Genomic DNA, 25389 nt, shown 5'->3' with positions numbered 1-25389 from the left:
TAGATAGATAGATAGATAGATAGATAGATAGATAGATAGATAGATAGATAGATATCCTGCAATTCTCTGATTCACAGAATGCCGTATTTTCAATATGTTGAATTTTCCCAATTCCCCAACTCAGGCATCGGTATAATGGAGAATTGCTACAATAAAGTACATGTGTACGGGCTCCTAAAGGTGTGTACATGAACATACCAATCAATACATACTTGGTGAGATGGAAACCAAGCAAGTCCTGCATGTATGTGAACTGGTGGGGATGGTGACCAATCAATGAGCACTGTGCATACCGTAACAGCTGGAGCGCGAGCTGTCGCCATAGCTCATGCCTATTGCATTTAAAAATAGAAAACCGCACAGCAAACCTTCGCTCTCCTAGCTGCTTCCATAATATCCTGGTTTTTGAAGACATTTCATGGCTGGGTAACTGATTCAAGGTAGGTGCACACAGGTGGTCCTTGTACTAAAGAATTTCCGTGCCCAATTGTGATAAGCAGCGGGAAATATATTAATAGAATTAGGGAGCGGTGCTCTATGATTGCTGCTATATTTTCTGACATCTCCAGACCCGGCCACGCCCACAATGTGATCCTACCAACCAATCATGTCACACATAGCTCAGAGCATTAGGCCGTGCCCCCAAGGTGGTGCAGTGTTAGAGGATTATTACACCTCAATTACATACACTGCTAGGAGAGCTCTGGGAAGAGATAATGGGATTATCTGGAACGCAAAAGCAAATAATGGAACTGTACGAACAGGTAACTCTACTTGCGGAACATCAGGGAAAGTGAGTTCTACAACAATCATTTTTATACAATCAATCCTTAATACTATTATTAGACATATATTAAGTCCCTTTACTGTCCTGCTGAGCCTGCAGGCATGTTTTATCATCAATGCTTAAAAACAGATGTGAGTGGGGGATCTAAAAAAAGATCAATATTTGGGCCTAATTCAGACTCACAAAACTGACACTGATCGCCGGGACCCTCCCCGCGATGTGCTCACAACATTGCTAAAGTGCGATAGCTTGGCTACACAGCAAAGCGCTTGCACATTACCGGCTGCACTGACTGCACAGACTAACTGCGTAGCCAGGCGCAGGTGAGCCATGTTTTGGGTAGCAGCAGCTGAGTGTGATGCCTGTGTTTACTGCACCGCTCCTACAAAACGCAGACACGACATCCCCACAACGGCCCGTTACCACCCCTGCCAGCCATGAAACTGCGATTGCTTGTGATCTCAGTTTCATGGCGCACGTATGTGCAGAAAGGCAGAAGTTGGCATACAGCGATTCCGCACTTCAGAGAAGCACCCGGGAAGCCCCACTGAAGTGAATGGGAAAGCTGTTTAGGTGCACCTCGCTCGTGTTACTCATCTCAAGAGTTTGAAAGAGTGATTTATTTATTTTTTTTTTGGGGGGGGGGGGGGGGGGATTCTCAATGATGCAGGGGGGGGGGGGGGATTCTCAATGATGCACTAAATCAATCTTAAAGAGGGGATCCGTATAGTAAAAGTTCCCCCCCTCCCAAAATGCTCTCTAGATATGAAGGTCTGTGTTAAAACTAAAACAAATTTCTTATTACTCTCATCGAGCAGCCACGGACCCGGGGTCTGGAGCGTGCAGAACCTGTCTCCCTTCAGCACTGTAGCGACAGATCACATAATAAGTGTCTGCGTCTGATCTCCTGCGGCTCCCACCTGATCCAGCTTGGAGTACCAGGTGCGGAACGCCTTGTTGCCGAAGCGGGACGGCTGATCCACAGGGGGCGTCTCATCAATCCAGTGATCCAAGGTATCCAGCAGGGCCATCAGCTTCTCGATTGTCTGTCAGGGCATCAAACACACATACAATCAGTACTCTGCTTTGCGGGTCTATTGTAGCACTACACCACTACGCCAACCTGTATCGACCACTTCTCACAATGCCAGCGTGCAGTTACATGGAGCCATGCACAGGGCCCGGTGCCACGCACGCCCACTGCTAAATACAGTATTACTAGTTCTTCTTATAAGACTGCTAGAAAGACGTCGTCGGTAGCTACGGTACGCCAGCTTACCTATGTCTGCATAATTCCACTGGAAGACTCCCTTATCATAGGCAAAGGCAGGGTGGGTTTCTGGTTGCCCGGAAACCCCCCTCATCTTGGCAAGTACCTTAAATTATAACAACAATAGCACTGGTATCGCATATAATCAATAGATCTGCCACCACATCATGCAGTGTGAGGGACACAGCAGGGCTGCTGCATATGCCCAGTGTACCAGCTTTTTCTACCACATTTACTGTATGTGTGGATCTAAGCCCTCAAACATCGCACTGGACCAGAGAGCAGCTACCAGGAAGAAGAGACAGGAGCCTTACCATGAAGTGGGAGATTGTGAGTTTAGAAAGTGCAGTACTGTTTCTATTATGTTTGTGTATTTATTTATTATGACATGTTTAACCTTTTTCTGACCACTTCTCTTATTTAAATGTTTGAAACAGCCTATACTATATAGACCATCTGTACTGTTAAATATTAATTTCATAGCTGTTACCACTCCCCCAGACTCCTGTACGTACTCCAATCCTGCGTTTGCCACTGCTTTTTAGCAAGGTACAAAGTGGCATATATAGCAGTACTACTGAAAGTATTGCTCTCAGAGGGCTCTGAAGTGCGTTCTACTGCTCCGAATGAGCCAAAATTGAACCTACAGATAATTCAGATGATGTGCTAATTATTTGTTAAATATAAATAAATATTGAGCAAGCATAGTAACCATTTATGTGCAGAGTATTGGACACGACAATGTATAAGCATACTGAACATTTATAGCGCCACCTTTCAGCGAGTTTATGAAACTACCATTTTTATTTAACAAATGACTCGCGCGGTGGTTCCCAAACTGTGTGCCGTAGCGCCTTGGGACGCTTGCAGGGGTGCCTCGGGTTGGTGGTCCAGAAGTATTTCAAATTTAAATTGGTAAGTATAATAAGCAAAAGTAGTGTTTGTAGCTTCAGATCCTCAACCCCAAGGATAACACACAGACACAAATTACTTTTTTCATTTAAATTCAAGTTTTTCAATAAAAAAAACCCTTTTTGGCCTATGGGTGCCGCAAAAACAATTCTGATACTCTAGGGCGCCGGATTCCAACAATTTTGGGAACCACTGGACTAGCGCATTCATAGCCCTCTGAAGTGGGTAACGTATTTTTTTTCCTGCTAACCCTGTATTATATATTTAGATACACACAAAACAGATACAACTGGATGGTGTGAAGTAGGTCATTTCCCTGTTAGTGCTGGGATAGAAATCAGAAGCTCGTTTTTGATGTGGTCATACACTCGGGCGACTTCCCTCAGTAGAGAAGTCACCCACAATCCCCTGTGGAACCAGGTGGCAGGACTGCATACAATACACCATGTTCTTAATTCAGACCTGTTTGATAGGCTGCGGGCAGGTCAGCGCCGCCCACCACCGCACCGAACGTTCGTCATCCCATCGGTAACATGCAAGGAAGACATCCCCTCTCAGGCATCCAAAGGGAAGAGAAATCATTGAATGGTCGCCGACCAACAAAAGATTTCTCTACCTTTCAGAAATAAGAGTCAGTGAAAACAGACTTTTATCTCAGCCGGAGATTGGTGAAAAGGGGGCGGGCGCTAATATCATGTGACATCAGTCGCCTGCCCAGAGAAGGCCTCGGCACGCCCGCGATTCCAGGGGACGCCTAGCGTTTTCATGGGGGCACTTGTAAAACGCTGGGCGTTCCCCTGTTCCGTATATGACGAATCTTGGAATTTATGTGAGGGTGAAAACTTACCTGGAGGAAATATAACCTATCTGGCGATTCCTGTAGCGCACGCGAGCCCTATGCTTTCCATTATTGTTCCCCCGCCTGCCCCCTCTGGAGCAAATGGCTCGGCGAGTGTGAAACTCCCCAAAGCCGCCCGCTCCTGGGGTCTGCACATGTGCAAATATGCGCAGACCCAACCATTGGAACGGGGCCAAATTCATACCCGTAAGATAAAATATGATCCACCCCCCATATGCAGTCCTTTTGCACACAACGGATCGTATGCGATCCTAGCCTGCCGGGAGGCTTGGTGATACGATAAATATATAGTGCAGACTGTGCGATGTTTAGGCTCCAATGCAAAGCTCACGGGACCGCACATCGCAACGGACCCAATGTCAAACACATGCGAAATGGACACGCCCAGCGTTTTATGGGCGTTCCCGTGGGTATGTGGGTGGTGGCAGGCGGCTGACGTCAGCCGCCTGTCCCGTCTTCGGCCTAGCACTCGTAAATAATAGTCAGTTGAGACGTGTTCTCGTACACATCCCCTCGCATGGTAAGCGAGCTAACCTGAATTAGGGCCATCGTCAGCAGCTCTTTCATACATAAAGCCACTTAGAATTGAGGCTCTGTGGCCGTTTAAACCGGCAGCTGTCAGAGCAACCACAACCCCCAGTGCCCACTTGGTTAACAATGCAGGTCAATACGTCCAGCGCCGCGGTGTTGCACCGTAAGGCCCGGGAGATCCAGCTGTGGGTGCCGCAGATTCACCCTGTAATTAAGAATCACGGCGAGAGCTGCTTTTGTTAGACAGTGCTGATGATTTACATGGCCACCAGCCTCCCAGCCATAGGCAGCTCATTACGGGCAATTCAGCTTTTTCCATGCCTCTCTCAGAGCAGAGACTGGCTGAGTAATGGCTGGCAGGGGACGGCTGCACATCCAGGCTTAGGAGCTGGAGAGGAGGCGGAGGGAGGGGGAGGGGGAATGACAGTCACGCATCCATTGCTTTCTACTGCTTTTTAAAGGGATTAAAAACCAGCCGAGCCGTATGCAGCGAGCAGGCCCCAGCTGCCAGCCTAGGCAGCCTAATACATAATTAAATAGACACAAGGGTTTGTTGGTGTCTGGGTCTCTTTGAAAGGCAATGTGTGGAAGCGCAGGCGGCATCCCATTGTCCGGCTAAATGAATATTGCAATGGAAGCATTAGGTAGTGTGTCCCATGTAGCAGAGGTCACTAGCAGCGTGATAGCCGGAGAACCCCATGGACAAAACCTATTCTGTGCGCCGTACCGGACAATGCTGGGAGCCACCACAATCTAATCACACACTAAACAGTTACTAAGATTGCCGCATGTTCCTGTTCTACGCTCCGATCCGCGCAGCACCTCAGGAGAGAGGCAGAGTAGCACCAGCTGGACCTCTTTACAGACCCATAGGTCTCTGTACAAATGATGCATGGGTACCCTATCACACCGGTGAAAAATCATTCAATGACCAAATAATAATTTTTACCGTTCGAAAATAAGTCAGACTCGACTTTTTTTTTCTATTTTTGACGGAAATGTCCGAATTCAGGGCACCACGCGCGCATCGACACACCTGCGTGTGCAAGGGAACGCCAAGCATTTTTATGGGAGATAAATGGGAACAGGGAACTGTGGCTTTGCATTTGCAGTGTAACGGCCAGAAGTATCACGCCTACCTGTAGGGGGGCGGTATGACCACTAACAAGTACACAGCCATTCCTGGGATTTGTACTATCTCTTATATATTTGGCTACATCTGTCACTCAAAGTGTGTCTGGAGCTATAACGCTGGGTGGAGCCTCTGACTCACATGACTGACTCACATGACAGAGAACCAGCCCAGTGGAGCCACAGACAGTGCCAGACACCCTCTGCCTCTCCATGTTACACAGCAAAGACAAAGCTATTCACCAGACACACCAGGTGAGCGCCCCACACCTCCATACCTCCCAACATGACCCTCTCCAGGAGGGACAGAATGCTCTTTTTGTGGACTTCCATCTTAATTTATGATTGTCATCACCTGTCATTTTAAACAGGGTAATTGATAAGAAAGGTGTTTAAGCACAGGTGATGGTAATCCATAAATTAAGAAGAAAGTCCAGAAACAGAGCAATGTGTCCCTCCTGGAGAGGGTCATGTTGGGTATGCACCTCCCTCCCCCCCCCCCCATTCACGGCATCCCCACGATTAAATGGCACAACACTGACATGGCTATGGTCGACAATGAAAAAGGTTGACAAGATTTATTTTTCACTTTTTCAATGTTTTCATATTCATTCTCATGTGTCGACATGGACACCGATGAAGTGCCACATTTATGTCAACATTTACATGTGTTGAACTTTCTGTGTTGATTTTTCTTGTAGCAATTTTTTTCCAGTGACAACTATGAACTATGTGCACGTCAACCTACACATCATCAACCAATTCTTTGTATAATATATAACACCTGTTCTGTTTTACTGTAGGTGTTTTAAGTCAGACCTTTTACTGCTACTATTACTGTTTATGTAAATGCATTCTGAATGACAGCAACATCCTACCATCCTTCTACAAGAATATATAACCAACTAGGTGATTCATCGCGCCCCGTGCCCCCCCCCCCTCCCGCAATTCACGGACCCCCCGCGCACCCCCCCTCCCGCAATTCACGACCCCCCGCGCACCCCCCTCCTGCGATTCGCAACCCCCCCTCCCGCGATTCACGCCCCCTCCCACGCTTTGCGGACCCCTGCCCTCTCCCACGATTCAACGACACCTGCGCCCCCTCCCTCCCTTGATTCACGGCACCCCTAAGCCCCTCTTTAGTCCCCCGTATACTCACACACCCCTATCACTACCCAGCTTCCTGCTCTCCTGAACCGTAACTTCCACCACTGGGGAGTCGCTGACGCTGTTTTGCCCACATGCCCCTATCATGCCTCATAGCCCAGCCTCCTGCTCTCATGCACCCTAACTCCCACCCAGTAGGAGGAGACACTGACTCAGGGCCACCATCCTGTACTCCTGTGCTGCCACGCTGGACCCTCACCCACTGGCAGAAGCTGCACAGTATCTCCCACCCTCCTCTTTAGTCCCCCTTATGCCCACACACCCCTATCACTACCCAGCCTCCTGTTTTCCTGTGTCGTGACTTCCGCCAGTGGGGAGCCGCTGACTCAGAAACACCCTACTATACTATTGCACACACACACCTAAACAACATGCACACACAGCCCCCCCCCCCACACCCACAAATGTCACTGTACCATCCACACTATCAATGTACATCTTACTCTGTAACCGCTTTTTAATTAAACAAAACAATACACACCCCCTTCCACATCATATGCTCTCTATTTAACACATTTCACCTATAACTCAAGTTGCAATACAGGCATCTTACATACAATTCTAACCATATTTCTCATATACAAACGTTCACAAATTAAGGGGGCGCAGCCCCTTACGACGGTGTGAAGAGCGCCCGTAGGGCGCGATGAATCACCTAGTATATATGTATTCGTTTTAGCAGGTTTCGGGATCCGGTAGCTAGGTTGACACTATGGCCTGTGACATACATTAGGTTGACCACTAAAGGTAGACAGGGCTAAGATTGACACATGAAATTATTTGACATGGGCTATGGTCAGAAGGTCGACACAAGCATTAGGTCGACAGTCAAAAGGTCGACATGAGTTTTTCACTTTGTTTTGAGCCGTCAGGCGGTGCTTCATGCCCTACCATCCACTACGGCGCGGCGGGAGAATATAATAGTGTGCTGATAGCAGCGAGCCACGAGCGAGGACGCGGTACACTGATATGGTGTCCATGTCGACTTCCATCGAAAATCGGGACAAACTCATGTCCAACTTTTGACTGTCAACCTTCCTACTGTCGACATATTGTTTGTGTCGAAATTCCATCCTTAGTCATGTCGACCTATTTCATGTGTCAACCTAAACCCTGTCAACCTTTAGTGGTCGACTTTTATAGTGTTGACCCTATGACCCATACCCAAAGGTTTCCGCCCTAGATACGGTTTTGTCCTCCTGCTACTGTGGCTAGAAGCCTCCTCATCCTCATGCTGTGGCCATCAGACAGGCCTATGAACAAGAAGTTAATCATTTGTGTAGTGCAAGCCTGGATACGGGGGGGGGGGGGCAACTGTGTGCCGCACTGCAGGGGGGTGTGCCGCACAGCAGGGCGTGTGTGCCGCACAGCAGGGGGGCGTGCCGCACTGCAGGGCGTGTGTGCCACACTGCGTGTGTGCCGCACTGCAGGGCGTGTGTGCCACACAGCAGGGCGTGTGTGCCGCACTGCAGGGAGACAACACGATAAAGAATTTAGTGACATCTAGCAAAAACACTAGTTGTTTTGGTCACCGAGAACCATTGGTCATTAGGGGGGGGGGGGGGATTCAATTGTTTCGGGGCACCCAAGTTGCTGCCCTCAATTGTTTGCCACTAGCGCCCATTACTTCTCACAAAGTGTTTAAACTCGACTAAAGTACTGGGCACGGCAAGGAAAATGCCAGGTGGGTGCTGAAAAGCCCAGATATCTTTTAGCCACCACAAGCAGGTACATTGGCACAAAAAGCTGATTGGCTCCCGCCAGTGTAGAAAGGAGATGTGGCCACTGATGAACAATTGAATCTTCCCTAGGTGTGAAAATGCACCCAGGGGTTCCCAACATAGATTATCAAGGCACACTCACAGTCCAGGTCTTAAGGATAGCCATGCTTGAGCACAGACAGTAAATCAAAATAACTGAGGTACTAATTAATGGGGGTATTCAATCACTGGCGACCATCTCCCCATGGGTGAGATGGCCACCGGGCCCTATCAGGGAAGACAGCATTGAGCAGGGTATCTCGGCAGAACGAGCCCGACTTCACAAGCTGTCGGGCTCGTTCTGCCGAGAACGGCCGGGAAGTGACGAGCTGCTGGCTGCAGCTCGCCTCTTCCCAGCCACATCTCGCAGCCACGCCCTCTTCTCATCCCACTGCAGGCGGTTCGTTGAATTCCGTCTGCGTGTTCTCGGTCGAGCTGACCCAGAACGGGACAGGGTCACTGACTACCCCCCTAAGTCATATTTTGGAGGGCCCTGCTGGCCACACATTAGACCAACTCTCCTCCAACCATCCAACTAGTTGCTTGGATGGAATAAAAATCTGGTACGTTATACATAGGAAACAGGTACAGGTATTAAACACAATTCCATATGAAGGGAGTTATGAGTATTGTCCTTAAAACTGTAAAAAAAATTGAATTTAGATCCTTCTAAAATCCACTAGGTGGCAGTATAGTTACCAGAGTAAAAAAACCACCATCAGCTCAAAGTTTAAGGATTTGACAAACATATACATTAGGACAATGGGCTTCTATGGGATTGGGAAATCGGCCTGGTAACTATATATTACAATCGGCATAGGGTCCGAGTTTGCGGAGGTCCATGAATTTACCATTGATTACAGCGGCAACGTCCTGGTTTTACCTTGTAAATGATTGCCACTTTCAAAATACAGGCAATCTCGGGAGAAATCCTGGGCCACCGCATACTGTTTTTGGACCCTATTACAATTAACCGCATACCTCATCAAGATGTTGTGAATGATACAATCTGCAAGACGATTGTATATGGGTGTACACAGCTTTACTGCAGATGTCAGATCTTATGCCCCATACACACTATAGGATACTGTGAAAGATATCCAACAGAAAGGGGCTTCTGAACGATATATTTCACAATATTGTTTAGTGTGTACGCTCAAAATCATTAGCGATGAGCGGTATCGATGTCTGCTGCACATGCTGGTCAATTTGGCAATATAGCCAACCATCTGCATATTCAGCAGGTCCCCCTGATGTCACTGAAGGATATCATTTACCGATATCGTTCTATGTGTATACTCAATATCGGGATATTGTTAACTATATCGGCTCTGGACAGTGTCGTGTAGTATGTATGGGGCTTTAGATAGCAGCTGAATATGCACATTAACATCAGAACACCTCCTGAATTCTTACAATGAATAGAATTCACACTGGCCCAATGGTTAGCATTACTGCCTCACAGCGCTGAGGTCATGGGTTCGATCCCCACCACGGCTCTAACTGTGCGGAGTTTGTATATTCTCCCCGCGCTTGCGTGGGTTTCCTCCGGGTACTCCGGTTTCCTCCCACGATCCAAAAATATACACATAGGTTAATTGGCTTCCAACAAAATTAACCCTAGAATGTCTGTGTGTGTGTACATGTGCTAGGGAATATAGATGGTAAACTCCGCTGGGGCAGGGACTGATGTGAATGTTAAAAAATATACTCTGTAAAGCGCTGCGGCATATGTGTGCCCTATATAAGAAACTGATAATAAATAAATAATAATGTAATAGTTTTTTTGTTTTTTTTAAGCAGCAATCCATTATTAAGTTGACTTTGCCGTGTAAATGATTGCCGCTTTAAAAAGAAAAAAGGTAACACTCAATTTAGGATTCTGGCACCCTATTACATTTGGGTCAGTGTGTCATCTTTACAGAGGTTTCAGCTGAGAAAGTCCCAAAAAAAACATTAAAAAAAAAGTAACCGATGCAGATTTTGTGCCATATATTGTCTAAATATAAAAAATATAAAATCATAAATATATTTATAGAAATGGTTCCATGTAATCCTGTATAAGCCAGACACTCCATGCAGGGAACCATATTCCTCCTGTATAAGCCAGACACCCCATGCAGGGAACCATATTCCTCCTGTATAAGCCAGACACCCCATGCAGGGAACCATATTCCTCCTGTATAAGCCAGACACCCCATGCAGGGAACCATATTCCTCCTGTATAAGCCAGACACCCCATGCAGGGAACCATATTCCTCCTGTATAAGCCAGACACCCCATGCAGGGAACCATATTCCTCCTGTGTAAGCAAGACACCCCATGCAGGGAACCATATTCCTCCTGTATAAGCCAGACACCCCATGCAGGGAACCATATTCCTCCTGTATAAGCCAGACACCCCATGCAGGGAACCATATTCCTCCTGTATAAGCCAGACACCCCATGCAGGGAACCATATTCCTCCTGTATAAGCCAGACACCCCATGCAGGGAACCATATTCCTCCTGTATAAGCCAGACACCCCATGCAGGGAACCATATTCCTCCTGTATAAGCCAGACACCCCATGCAGGGAACCATATTCCTCCTGTGTAAGCAAGACACCCCATGCAGGGAACCATATTCCTCCTGTATAAGCCAGACACCCCATGCAGGGAACCATATTCCTCCTGTATAAGCCAGACACTCCATGCAGGGAACCATATTCCTCCTGTATAAGCCAGACACTCCATGCTGGGAACCATATTCCTGCTGTATAAGCTAGACACCCCATGCAGGGAACCATATTCCTCCTGTATAAGCCAGACACCCCATGCAGGGAACCATATTCCTCCTGTATAAGCCAGACACCCCATGCAGGGAACCATATTCCTCCTGTATAAGCCAGACACCCCATGCAGGGAACCATATTCCTCCTGTATAAGCCAGACACCCCATGCAGGGAACCATATTCCTCCTGTATAAGCCAGACACCCCATGCAGGGAACCATATTCCTCCTGTATAAACCAGACACCCCATGCAGGGAACCATATTCCTCCTGTATAAGCCAGACACCCCATGCAGGGAACCATATTCCTCCTGTATAAGCCAGACACTCCATGCTGGGAACCATATTCCTGCTGTATAAGCCAGACACCCCATGCAGGGAACCATATTCCTGCTGTATAAGCCAGACACCCCATGCAGGGAACCATATTCCTCCTGTGTAAGCCAGACACCCCATGCAGGGAACCATATTCCTCCTGTATAAGCCAGACACCCCATGCAGGGAACCATATTCCTCCTGTATAAGCCAGACACCCCATGCAGGGAACCATATTCCTCCTGTATAAACCAGACACTCCATGCAGGGAACCATATTCCTCCTGTATAAGCCAGACACTCCATGCAGGGAACCATATTCCTCCTGTATAAACCAGACACTCCATGCAGGGAACCATATTCCTCCTGTATAAGCCAGACACTCCATGCAGGGAACCATATTCCTCCTGTATAAGCCAGACACCCCATGCAGGGAACCATATTCCTCCTGTATAAGCCAGACACCCCATGCAGGGAACCATATTCCTCCTGTGTAAGCCAGACACCCTATGCAGGGAACCATATTCCTCCTGTATAAGCCAGACACCCCATGCAGGGAACCATATTCCTCCTGTATAAGCCAGACACCCCATGCAGGGAACCATATTCCTCCTGTATAAGCCAGACACCCCATGCAGGGAACCATATTCCTCCTGTATAAGCCAGACACTCCATGCAGGGAACCATATTCCTCCTGTATAAGCCAGACACTCCATGCAGGGAACCATATTCCTCCTGTATAAGCCAGACACCCCATGCAGGGAACCATATTCCTCCTGTATAAGCCAGACACTCCATGCAGGGAACCATATTCCTCCTGTATAAGCCAGACACTCCATGCAGGGAACCATATTCCTCCTGTATAAGCCAGACACCCCATGCAGGGAACCATATTCCTCCTGTATAAGCCAGACACCCCATGCAGGGAACCATATTCCTCCTGTATAAGCCAGACACCCCATGCAGGGAACCATATTCCTCCTGTATAAGCCAGACACCCCATGCAGGGAACCATATTCCTCCTGTATAAGCCAGACACCCCATGCAGGGAACCATATTCCTCCTGTATAAGCCAGACACTCCATGCTGGGAACCATATTCCTGCTGTATAAGCCAGACACCCCATGCAGGGAACCATATTCCTCCTGTATAAGCCAGACACTCCATGCAGGGAACCATATTCCTCCTGTATAAGCCAGACACCCCATGCAGGGAACCATATTCCTCCTGTATAAGCCAGACACCCCATGCAGGGAACCATATTCCTCCTGTATAAGCCAGACACTCCATGCAGGGAACCATATTCCTCCTGTATAAGCCAGACACCCCATGCAGGGAACCATATTCCTCCTGTATAAGCCAGACACCCCATGCAGGGAACCATATTCCTCCTGTATAAGCCAGACACTCCATGCAGGGAACCATATTCCTCCTGTATAAGCCAGACACCCCATGCAGGGAACCATATTCCTCCTGCATTTATTACAGGAGCTACAGGAGGGTATGGGCCATTGAATCAAACCTATTTAGGTCAACATGCATTGGGTTGACCACTGAAGGTCGATGGGCCTTAGGTCGAGATCTGAAATAGGTCGACATGGTTAAGATCAACAGGGTCAGAAGGTCAACATAAGCATTAGGTTGACAATGGGAAGGTCGACATGAGTTTTTCACGTTTTTGTCATCACATACTTGACATGGACACCGTCACAGTGTACCACGCCCCTTCCCATGGCAGACTGCGCTTGCCATGCTGCGGGTGCGGTGCCTTGCTGTGCTTGGCACACAATATTTTTCTGCCGCCATGCCATAGTGGATGGTAGGGCATGAAATAATGCCTGCCGGCATATGATGGCTCAAAAGAAATGTGAAAACTCATGTTGACCTTTTATATGTCGACCTTTCCATTGTCTTCATAATGCTTGAGTCGACCTTCCAATCCAAACCTTAGCCATGTCGACCTAAATAGGGTTGACCTAGTGACCGTATTCTACAGGAAATATCTTCCATAGACTCCAGTGGAATAGCGCCCTCTTGTGGCCTGGGTGTTACAGAATGCTTGCTGCCAGAATAAATCAGGATGATGGTGCTGAAATCCCAAGGTTGACATGGAAAAGGTCTCTGTGTCTATGTCGACCTTTTGAATATGTCGGCCTTTTGAACATGTCAACCTAATGCATGTCAAACTTTTTCATGTGTCAACCTGAAAGTCAAAAGGTTTATTTCCTGAATGTCGACATAGACACTGTCTAAGTGTACCGCATTCCCGTCGCTGCGCTCGGCGCACTATTTAATTCTCCATCACGCCATAGTGGATGGTAAGGTATGAAATGTCGGCTCAATGAAAGAAAGAAAATCTCACGTCGACCTTTTGATCCTGTCGACATTATCCATGTTGACCTATTTCAGGTGTCGACCTTTAGTGATCGATCTAATGCATGTCGACCTTTATAGGGTCGATCGTATCCCGTTAGGATAAGGGGGGTGGGTTAGCTTACTCACAGGACCCCTATCGCGATTCTCCGTATCACAACGCCCGAGTCTGTGTTTTGACGGCGGACATACCCACTGCCAGGATACCTTATGTATGCCCTCCTAGCTTCTTTACATAAATAAAGGGTAACTCAGGGGCAGATTTATTAAGCTCAGTGAAGTGATAGGAGCTGATTGGCCGGTGATTAAACCAGAAACTCTAAAGGCCCCCATACATTAGGCCGACTTGTCCTAGGGACAAGTCGGACCCAATTTACCTGCGAGCCGCCCGGCAGCTCCCCGGGAGGCTCACATACAATTTGGCACTTGATGTGCCATTTTTTACATGGGATAAATCGCATGCGATTTATCCCATGTTAAAAAAAACCCGGGGAGCTGCAGGGCGGTGAGGAGTAGTGGGGGCGGGCAGCGGCAGTAGTGGGGGCGGGCAGCGGCGGTGGGCAGCGGTGGTGGGGGCGGGCGGCCAGCGGTGGTGGGGGCGGGCGGCGGGTGCGGTGAGCGCTGCTGACCTGGCCGGGCAGTGTACTTACTTACACATAGCAGCAGCGGGGACGGGCTGCGCAGTGGCGGCTATTAGATTTTTAAAATACTTGTCAAATGACCGGCCGCTCTCTGATTGGCCGGTCATTTGACAAGTATTTTAAAAATATAATAGCCGCCACTGCGCTGCCCGTCCCCGCTGCTGCTATGTGTAAGTAAGTACACTGCCCGGCCAGGTCAGCAGCGCTCACCGCACCCGCCGCCCGCCCCCACCACCGCTGGCCGCCGCCGCTGCCCGCCCGGTGTCTGCATGCATATGCCTGTCAGGTGGCAGGCATATGCATACAGGGAGGTCGGACGTGATCGTATGTACAGACCGTCCGACCTCCCTGATCCGGTCCGATGCGCACGGGACCGCGCATCGGATCAGATATCACACGCATACGATTTTGGGCCGATTTCATCCGATTATCGGCACAGAGTGCCGAAATCGGATGAAATCGGACCAAAATCGCAGAGTGTATGGGGGCCTTAACTGTGAAGTTACAGGCTTGATTTGAAAAATGACCGGTAGGAGCTGATTGGCCGGTGATAAAAACCAGACACTTTATCACTTCACCGAGCTTAATAAATCTACCCCTGTATGACTTCCCATCCTCTGGTGATCAGTAGCATCCAATTAGCTGTGCTACAGGAATCTACGTAATGCTGGCATTAGGAGAAAGTGACCTCCGGTGGAACCTGCTGGATCTCATGTTACTGGATTTTCTGATTACATTCTATCATTTACTGAATACAACACACAAACAAATATTCAGTAATAGTTAACAGCACAACAAAATGACGGCTTCTGCGACGTACTTTCACCTTGCCCGTGACTGTTTTCTCCACCCCACCCCCAGTCCCTATATGCTCCTACCTCCAGTCTTTGTCTTCACAGCTCCCACTCTCCAGATTTAGCAAGTTTGAAACAGATCACTGTCCATGCAAAAAATGCTTTCACTTTCTGTTATGACTTTTATTTGCACTCAAAAGGAGTAATTTAGTCGGGTGCCGGACGCGGTCCTGACAGTCGGGATCCCAACAGTCATTTACCCGACGTCGGATCCCGACTGTCAAAACTCAGACAGACGGGTGCCCGACGGCCACCCGCTATTCTCCCTCGTAGGGGTCCACGACCCCCATAGAGGGAGAATAGAATAGGTGGCGATCGTAGCAAGCCCGCAAGGGGCTTTGTTGTGCTCACCATGCTGTCAGAGTCCGGCCAGTCAGGATCCTGTCGTCGGGCTAATGACTGTCGGGATCCCGACTGTTGGTATCCTATACCACACCCATTTAGTCTCTGTCAAGTGGCCTCTATTGGTCAGTGTCAGTACTTCACCTCATAGAGGCGAGGAAAGGTTAGCATTTTATATATAGGTGAAATTATTTTAGGTGAAATTATTCTTTATTCAGTACAATTCAGGGTGAGTTGCTGTTGTAAAAACGTGGAAATGTCGCCAAAGGTGCCCACTCGTGGCCCTGTCTTGTGGATTTCTGTTCCGAGTGCATTAATTCACCTACCTCTGAGATCCGATATTCACAAGTCAGCTTCTTTCCTTTCACGCCCTCATTTAAGGTAAGGACGAAGCTCATGTAATCAGCGTATGCCTGTGGGAAGGAGAAGAAGAAACTGTGGGTTACTTGAGAGACACATTATTGATCCTCCAAAGGAAGATATGCTAAATGCTATAGGGCAGGGATGGGGAACATTTGGCCCTCAGCTGTTGTTGAACTAAACATCCCAGCATGCGCTGCAACCGTTTTAACATAGCCAAATATCAAAACTGTTGCAGGGCATGCTGGGATGTGTAGTTCAACGACAGCTGGGAGCCAAAGGTTCACCGTCCCTGGTATTGGGGAATAATCCACTACTAATAATCGCTCTGCCTGGGACTTCTGTGCCTACACACAGGAAGAAGCAGCCAGTTTGTGGACTGAACCAATATTTTTGAGTGTGCAGCCAATCAGTGTACTAGGAACCAGTGATGTCACCGAGACGGTCATTTTGCAGTTCATCAATATGAATAAGTAATCTCAATAATCTGATCAGAAAACACAATACTTCCATCATTGTGTAATAGTTATATTTTTACTAGTCAGCAGCTCGTCGGCAAAATGACTGAGCTGCTGGGAGTGTGTGTGTGGGGGGGGGGGTGGGGGAGTTGACTGAGCTGCTGGGAGTGTGTGTGTGTGTGTGTGTGGGGGGGGGGGGGGGGGGGGAGGGGAGTTGTGTCTACATGAGTTTTCAGCTTTTTGAGAGTGCCGATGAGAGAGCGTGGACCCCAAATCAGCGGACTGCGTCCCTTCAAAAGGTTTGCTGCCCCAGAACAGGTCTGGTCTGCATATCTGAAATACAGACCACACTGTGCTAGATGCACCAAAGCAGAGAGTGACACCCCAGACAGCGAGGAGGAACTGCATGGGTTTGGGAAGATGCAGGAACTACAATGAACACTATAAAATTGAACCCTGGTACAAATCAGTACCCTGCAATGTGACAATATCAGTTAACATCATATAACAGTCAATAGCATTAGGTCTATATGGGTCCTTATATACCAGGAAGCAGATCCCTGGCTGCTCGGACATAAGTGCATGCACTCAGTATCGTCTGTGCTTACAGAACACACCATACGGGGGAAAGATAATGCTGTAAATATTTCTGCAGGAAAAAAACCAAAGTACTTTGTGACAGCAGTTATAAGACCACAAGCATCGAGCATCCCAGAATATATTACATTTACTCTATGCACAACGAGCCACTTCACTAATGTAACTCTAAGCATTACAAAGCTGTATAAACCGCGCATTTTACATTCAGAGAACCCTTATGCAGTCCTTTAAGAATGTATCACACACTGCAATAAAAGCACTAAGTGTATCTCAAGGAACTTAGCAGCAGTGACTTCATTCAAGTGCTGTTCTGTCTGCTTGTGTCGCTCACAGCAATCTCCTACACCGAGGGATCCCCACATATGTCATTCTAAGCCAGCTCCCATATGCATAAAACAAATGAATAAATAAATAGGTTTAAGAACTACTTATATCTGGCAGCTACAGCGCCAGATGTGCTAGTAACGTAATTAAATACATACATTAAAAAAGAAAAACATTGAAGACACATGATTGCAAACATTGGGCTTGATACATGGATGGTAACAATATCGTGGTGGCTGAAATCCCGACGGTCAGAATGTTTACAGTTGCAACCCGACTTTAAAAGTATTTTAACTCTAATCTTAACCAACCCCTCCCGCAGTCAAAACCTCCCACAGCCTTACCCTAACCTCCCCCTCATGCAGCCTAACCCTAACCCACAGCATTACCCTAACCTCCCATTCATGCAGCCTAACCCACCCCTCCCACAGCCTTACCCCAATCTTCCCCTCATGCAGCCTAAACCACCCGTCCCACACCATAACCCTAACTCACCCCTCCCACAGCATAACCCTAATGCACCCCTCCCACAGCCTAAACCACCCCTCCCACAGCCTTACCCTAACCTACCCACATGCAGCCTAATCCTAACCCACCACTCCCACAGCCTCACCCTAACTCACCCCTCCCACAGCCTAACCTCCCCCTCATGCAGCCTAACCCTAATCCACCCCTCCCACAGCATAACCCTAACTTTCTCCTCCCACAGCCTAACCCACCCTTCCCACAGCCTAACCTTAAACCACTCTTCCCGAAGCCCAACACTAACCTCCCCTCCCTCCAGCAGCCTAATCCTAATATACCCCTCCCTCAGCCTAACCCTAACACCCCCCCCCCGGCAACCTAACCCACCCATTCCATAGCCAAACCCTAATCCACCCCCACTGCCAGCCTAACTCTAACCCTCCCCTCTCCCACAGCCTAACCATAAACCACCCCTCCCGCAGTCTAACCCTAACCCACCCCTTCCACAGCCTAAGCCACCCCTCTCCCACAGCCTAAGCCACCCCTCTCCCACAAATGAACTCACCCTTCTCCCACAGCCTAAGCCACCCCTCTCCCACAGACTAACCCTAACCCACCACTCCAGCAGCCTAACCCACCGCTCCTGCAGCCTAACCCTAACCCACCCCTCTCCCACAGCCTAACCCTAACCCACCCCTCTCCCACAGCCTAACCCTAACCCACCCCTCTCCCACAGACTAACCCTAAACCACCCCTCTCCCACAGCCTAACCCACCCCTCTCCCACAGCCTAACCCTAACCCACCCCTCTCCCACAGACTAACCCTAACCCACCCCTCTCCCACAGCCAAACCTTAACTTCCCTACCAGCAGCCTAACCCTAACCCACCCCTTTAGTAGGCCATTCCTAATATAACCCTCCCGCAGCATAATCCTAACATTCCACTCCAGCATCCTAACCTCACCATGTCCTTTTCCTAGCAGTGCACCTGCACATCTGTTTCAGCTCTAGTACGTTACCAAGCACCAAGATTGGCTCCAGACTGTACCTTATACACAACAAGCTCCAACATCCACATAATTTCAGTAAGTGTCTCATTAAACAGATTAATTCTATACAACCTATCACACATCTCCTTTTGCCCCTCATAATGCCCACTGCGGACCTATCTGCCACACTCGGGAGTCTCTGCACTCTATTTATTTACAGTTTCTTATATAGCGCAGCAGATTCTGTTGCGCTTTACAATTGTAGACAGTGATAAAACAAAACTGGGTAACAACAGACAAACTTGGAGGTAGGAGGGCCCTGCTGCAAGCTTACAATCTATAGGGACATAGGAGGGGAACACAAGGACAGGCACCAGTAATAGCATAGCAGTCCCACCAAGTTACAAGTCCAGAAGGGAAGCTATATAATACATAAGTGCCTCAGAGGGTTATGCGTGTGGTACATAAATATGATAGGCTTGCCTGAAGAGGTGAGTTTTCAGGGAACGCTTGAAAGTTTGGAGGCTAGTGGAGAGACTTATTGTGGGTGGAAGGGCATTCCATAGGATGGGAGCAGCCAGATGAAAGTCCTGTAATAGTGAGTGGGAGCTAGTGATCCCTGCAGAAGAGAGATGCAGATCCTGTGCAGAGCAGAGTGGTTGAGATGGGAGATATTTTGTGATAAGTAAAGGGATATACGCTGGTGCAGTATGGTTAATAGCTTTATATGCGAGTAGAAGTATTTTATATTGAATACGGTAAAATACAGGCAACCAATGGAGGGACTGGCAGAGTGGATCAGCAGACGATGAGCATCTTGCAAGGAAGATCAGCCTAGCAGCAGCATTTAAAACGGATTGCAGTTGTGAGAGTTAGGAGACCATTGCAAAAATCAATGCGGGATATAATGAGTGCATGGATAAGAGATTTAGTAGTGTCGTGTGTGAGATAGGGTCGTATTTTGGATATGTTTTTTAGATGCATTTAACATGATTTGGAGACTGATTGAATGTGAGGAACAAAGGATAGTTCAGAGTTGAGGATGACCCCTAAGCAACGAGCTTGTGGGGTAGGGTAGATTGTCGAGTTGTCAACTCTACACACCTGCCCCAGGAACAGATAAACCATCATCACAGTGCAGATATATGAGACCTTATCTGTTACAACATGTACAGTACATCTTCTTCCTGTAAGCTTTCATCTCTGATCTCTAATGAACACTGTGTTTTTTTCGCCCACAGTAGGGGTGGCCAGAAAACTGCCCATGAGGCAATCCTGCACAACCCGCTGACTCTCACCACTGCACCAGCAGCATGTCAATGCACTACCTACGATCTGCGGAAGTCACATGCAGCTGCATGCCCCTGGCTCCCCGCTAACACAAACACACTTAAAAACTTTATTAAATTAGGGATCGACCAAAAAGTTGGTGAATTAGGGAAAAGCAAATGAATCATATTTGTTTTTGCTGTAGCACCTCATGTAACCATAAGGTGGCAGTACAGAACCAAGAATTTCCTATTTCTTCTCTGCAAAAATTAATTGAAGTCCAATATATCCCCATGTTAGTGTTAATGTTCAAATAATATGCAAATAATATGCAGAAATGTTCACAGTTAATAGATATTTTGGTACTCTTTACCTAGAACGGCGCCCGCGATCAGAATCGCGGGCGTCGGGGGTAAAAAATCGCGGTAATCGCGGGCATCGCGGGTAAATCGCGGGTACATCAAAATCGGGTACCCGCGATTACCGCGATTTTCCCATAGGGAACAATGTTAAATGGGCTACAGAGCCCAAATAGCCCCAATTAACCCTTAAATGTCCCCCCAATTTTTGTACGCCACCCCACGATCCACGCCAACCCGAAGCGTGGCGAGCGCAGCGAGCCCGCGAGGGGCGGCGGTACGCGTCCTCCGACCTTTTCATGCCCTACTATCCACGTCGGCGTGGAGTTGAGAATAGAATAGTGTGGCGAGCGCAGCGAGCCACCGAGCCCGAAGCGTGGCGAGCGCAGCGAGCCCCGCGAGGGGACGCGGATACCTTCACAGGTAAACGCGTCCCTTCGCGGGCTTCACAGGTGTCCGCGTCGCCACGGACACCTGTGAAGTCCGCGAGGGGACGCGTATAACTGTGAAGGTATCCGCGTCCGCTCGCCACGCTTCGGGCTCGGTGGCTCGCTGCGCTCGCCACACTATTCTATTCTCAACTCCACGCCGACGTGGATAGTAGGGCATGAAAAGGTCGTAGGACGCGTACCGCCGCCCCTCGCGGGCTCGCTGCGCTCGCCACGCTTCGGGTTGGCGTGGATCGTGGGGTGGCGTAAAAAAATTGGGGTGACATTTAAGGGTTAATTGAGCCTATTTGGGCTCTGTAGCCCATTTAACATTGATTCCTATGGTAAAATCGCGGGCATTGAGGCATTGAATGCAAAATCGCGATCAATCTGACTTTTTAACATTGTTCCCTATGGGAAAATCGCGGTGATCGCGGGCATCGCGTCGCGGCCGTTTATGTGCTGCCCGCGATGTCGCGATCACCGCGATGGGCGCCGTTCTAGGTAAAGAGTACCGATATTTTAATTCAAAATTTTTAGAGATAGAGATTCTTTGAATATAAAGGAAAACAATATTCCTATAGAGATGTGTCCTCACACTGTGATGCAAGGTCAATTTTTTTGGGGCATCTTTTCTTCTAGCACTGGTCTGCATATCAGTGCTGACATACAGCCCATACTGTGCTTGAACCACCATGGAAGAAAGCGACACTCCAGGCAGGGAAGAGGAACTGCAAAGGTTTTGAAAGATGCAGGTTGCTAGAATGAACACTACAATGTTTCATCTTTACCTAGTACGATTTGGCCATTTTGTACACATCGGGACTAGAAACCTTGTAAAAATAGTGTACAATCGTATGTTATTTACAATTCTGATCCGATGTGCGGTCCCGTGTGATCCAAATGCACTGCAGCAGCAAGGATGTATTGTTCCCAGACCGGTGAACGAGATCACATGGAATACATCACATGCAAAATGGGGGTTATTCAAGTTCATTCGGTCCTCGGTGCATTCGCACGGAGGACCGATGTTGTGCGTCTGCGCATGACCAGGTGCGTTTCTGCGCATATGCAGACATAGGGCAAATTTTCGGTTTGCTGGGTGCACGCACCCTACACGGCGTGCGGGGGGGGGGGGGGGGGGAGCCCCACTACCATATGGGAACGCCCAGCGTTACAGGGTCGTTACCATGAGAACACTGGGTGTTCTCATGGTAATGAGGCCATGACGCGGGTGCGGGGGGCAGGCAACTGCGACGGGGGCTGACATTCGCAGGGTGGGGTTTGGTGGATTTGCAATGCTGCGAATTCGCAGCCTTGCGAATCAACCAGAATAACCCCCAATGACCACATACGATGTATGTCAAGTGATCTAGCTACTGGGTCATTTCAAGTGGTAATGTATGCGATGCCTCACCCTAGTGTATGGGGGCCTTCAGTCTTCTCAGCTAAGTGCCGGCATATCTGTATATATTATCCATGACTTAAAACTACTTGTGGCTTATCCACATATTGAAATAATCCTGCATTACTTCTCCAGTGATATCCTGCAAACACCTACCAATTATATAAGCCTCTACTGCACGGTGTCAAACACAAGGCCCGCGGGCCAAATCCGTCCCGCCAGACCTCGTCATGTGGCCCGCGCGAGGAGATAGCACGCAGGGCAGTGTGTCCCAACTCCTGCCTAGGCCACCTCCTCTCGCCTTACCTGTTCCTCCACTGTCGGCGGCCATGTTCCTGTAGGCACATATGTATGCGGCTACATAAAACATGGCCGCCGGCCTCCACGGCTACGTGGAGGAGGGCCCGGCCGCCTGTTCCCTCTGATGCCCGGCAGTGACAGACACTAGGTGGGGACGTCATGACGATGACGCAGGCCCGCCCATGCGTCTGTAGAGAAGTAGGAGCAGGCAGGGAAGCTGGACCGGGAGTGGGGGACAGTGTGGCCGCAGCAAGCAGTGAAGAAAAGCTGGAAGCCACAGCAGCTGCAGGACAGACGGAGAAACAGTAAGTGAGGATGAGGATCACACTCACAATAAAAAAAATATATATATATCTGCTGTTTCCTGAGGTGTCCCCGTGTATAATAATAATAATGCCAAGACACCACAGGCTGCTCCTCCTGTATAATCATTTATGTGTCATGGCATTACTTTTATTATATTATACAGGGGGAGCAGTCTGTGGTGTCATGGCATTATTATTATACAGGGGGAGCAGCCTGTGGTGTCATGGCATTCATTTTATATTATACAGGGGAGCAGCCTGTGGTGTCATGGCATTATAATTATACAGGGGGACCTACAGATACAACCGGCCCTTTGAGGGTGACAAACTGCTGATGCGGCCCCCGATGAATTTGAGTTTGACACCCCTGCTCTACTGCCTGGAGGTTTAAGACCTGGCGGCATCCTAAGTATAGTTGTGTGTATAAAACAGGAAGAGAACAATGGAAAGTTGTTATTTATTTACAGTTTCTTATATATCGCAGCAGATTCCGTTGCGCTTTACAATAGTAGACAGTGATAAAACAAACTGGGTAACAACAGACAGACATGGAGGTAGGAGAGCCCTGCTGCAAGCTTACAATCTAAAGGGATATAGGAGGGAAACACAAGGACAGGCATATAGGCAGAAGACCCTCCCTAGTGGCTCTATGAGTCTTATGTATTGTACAGTAGTTCAATAACAGACACCAATGAAAAGAGCAAGAATTATAAAAGGTGAAGTTGCCCATAACAACTGATCAGATTTGTCTACCATTTTTTAGGATAAAATCAGAGTAACAATAGACAGAATCTGATTGGTTGCTATGGGCAACGTCACCTTTTATTTTAAGAAGCTTTAGTAGATTTATTCCTTAGGGTGCTGATCACCTGCTTACAACTGAGAACCATACTACAGTACAGTACCCAATGTACTATCTCTGCCTATGGGATGCGGTCATCTATTAGAATGAACTTAGGTCTACAGTCATTAGGTCGACCCCATTAGGTCGACTGGCAGGAAGGTCGACCTGACTTAAGGTCGACATGGGCCAAGGTCGACATGACTTAAGGTCGAATTTGCATAAAGGTCGACATGAAGAAGGTCGACTGGTCATAAGGTCGACATGGGTTTTTCACTGTTTTTTGAGCCGACATGTGCCGACAGGCGGTATTTCATGCCCTACCATCCACTAGGGCGTGGTGGGAGAATAAAATAGTGTGCCGAGCGCAGCGAGGCACCGTGCCCGAAGCATCGCGATCGAAGCGAGCGATGCGAGGGTCCGATTCGCATTGCCAACTGTGTCCATGTCGACTGTGTCGACATTCGGATAAAAAAACAGTGAAAAACCCATGTCGACCTTATGACCAGTCGACCTTCCTCATGTCGACCTTTATGCAAATTCGACCTTATGTCATGTTGACCTTGGCCCATGTCGACCTTAAGTCAGGTCGACCTTCCTGCCAGTCGACCTAGTGGGGTCAACCTAATGACTGTAGACCTAAATGCAGTCTGACGAATGATCCCATTCCCTGCCTATAACAACACAGGTAACCCAATTTCCAGAATAAGATGCATCATTAACATAATGCATTTTTGGTTGGTGACTAAGAAGTAAATGTATTTTTTTTGGGGGGGAAGCATTTTTCGGACACGAAAAGGTTTCATTGGCTGCAAAATATCCATCTACAGCAGCAAGTGTTCTGGTACCTAACCGAGTCTACTAATCTGAGCTTTTTGTCACATGTCAAGTATTGTCATCTGAGGATGGCATTAGCACTACTTACATACCCAACGCGTTTGCCCATTCACTTTACTCTCAGAATAGCAATTCTTCCTAACTCACTTCGCCAATTGGCAGATGCCGTACAGAGATCACCAGAGGGGTGCGTTATCATACCACCTCCCCGACGATCCTCATACATTGCCTCTCTGAGAAAAGGAACCGCTTAATACATCACCCCCTAAGGCTGCAGTCACACAGCTGTTGTGAATGCCAGCGCCTGACTCAAACCACCATAAATAGCACTAGGGACTGCAATATCAATTGCGCCACCTGCAGGCTTTATCCAGGTAATACCCAGGGTAAAAATACAAAGGGTTGTTCTAACAAACCAATAATAATGGGTTAATAAAGCATTCAATGGGTGAGATGGATAAATGTTCTGTACCTGAGAATACTTCCACTTGGCCATGTCAGGGACAGTGATAATCTCCTTCTTTGGGACGATGAAGGTATGTCCGACGAGAGATGGGTGAACCTCATACCCACGATGGGAGCCTGATGCAGATGAGAGGAATGGAGATAATGGTTACTGCAAAATCCAGAACCTCTTTGAAGAGAAAATAAACACACAAAAAACCTCAGTTCTGGGGGTGGTTTTACGAAGAGGTGTTCGCAGGGCATTAGAGAGTCTGGATGGGCCCAGGTACTTTT

At 48.2% G+C, this 25389-nt stretch overlaps 1 protein-coding gene across 1 annotated transcript in view; it reads right to left on the bottom strand.

Moving 5' to 3' along the window:
• The window catches only part of PTPA (protein phosphatase 2 phosphatase activator), a 66568-nt gene that overhangs the window by 38714 nt on the left and 2465 nt on the right, over window positions 1–25389 (bottom strand). Inside the window, exons 2-4 of the mRNA XM_083158757.1 lie at window positions 25124–25233; window positions 16038–16124; window positions 1708–1833 (exon numbers count right to left, since the gene is read on the bottom strand). Coding sequence (XP_083014883.1) covers window positions 1708–1833; window positions 16038–16124; window positions 25124–25233 — 323 coding nt within the window. The remainder of the gene's footprint in view (window positions 1–1707; window positions 1834–16037; window positions 16125–25123; window positions 25234–25389) is intronic.

The sequence above is a fragment of the Crinia signifera genome, chromosome 9 (assembly GCF_055691185.1).
Source record: "Crinia signifera chromosome 9, ASM5569118v1, whole genome shotgun sequence".
In the NCBI taxonomy this organism is placed as follows: Eukaryota; Metazoa; Chordata; class Amphibia; order Anura; family Myobatrachidae; genus Crinia; species Crinia signifera.
Note: the sequence above shows the minus strand (reverse complement) of the source record. Positions and strands in the feature narration are given on the sequence as shown.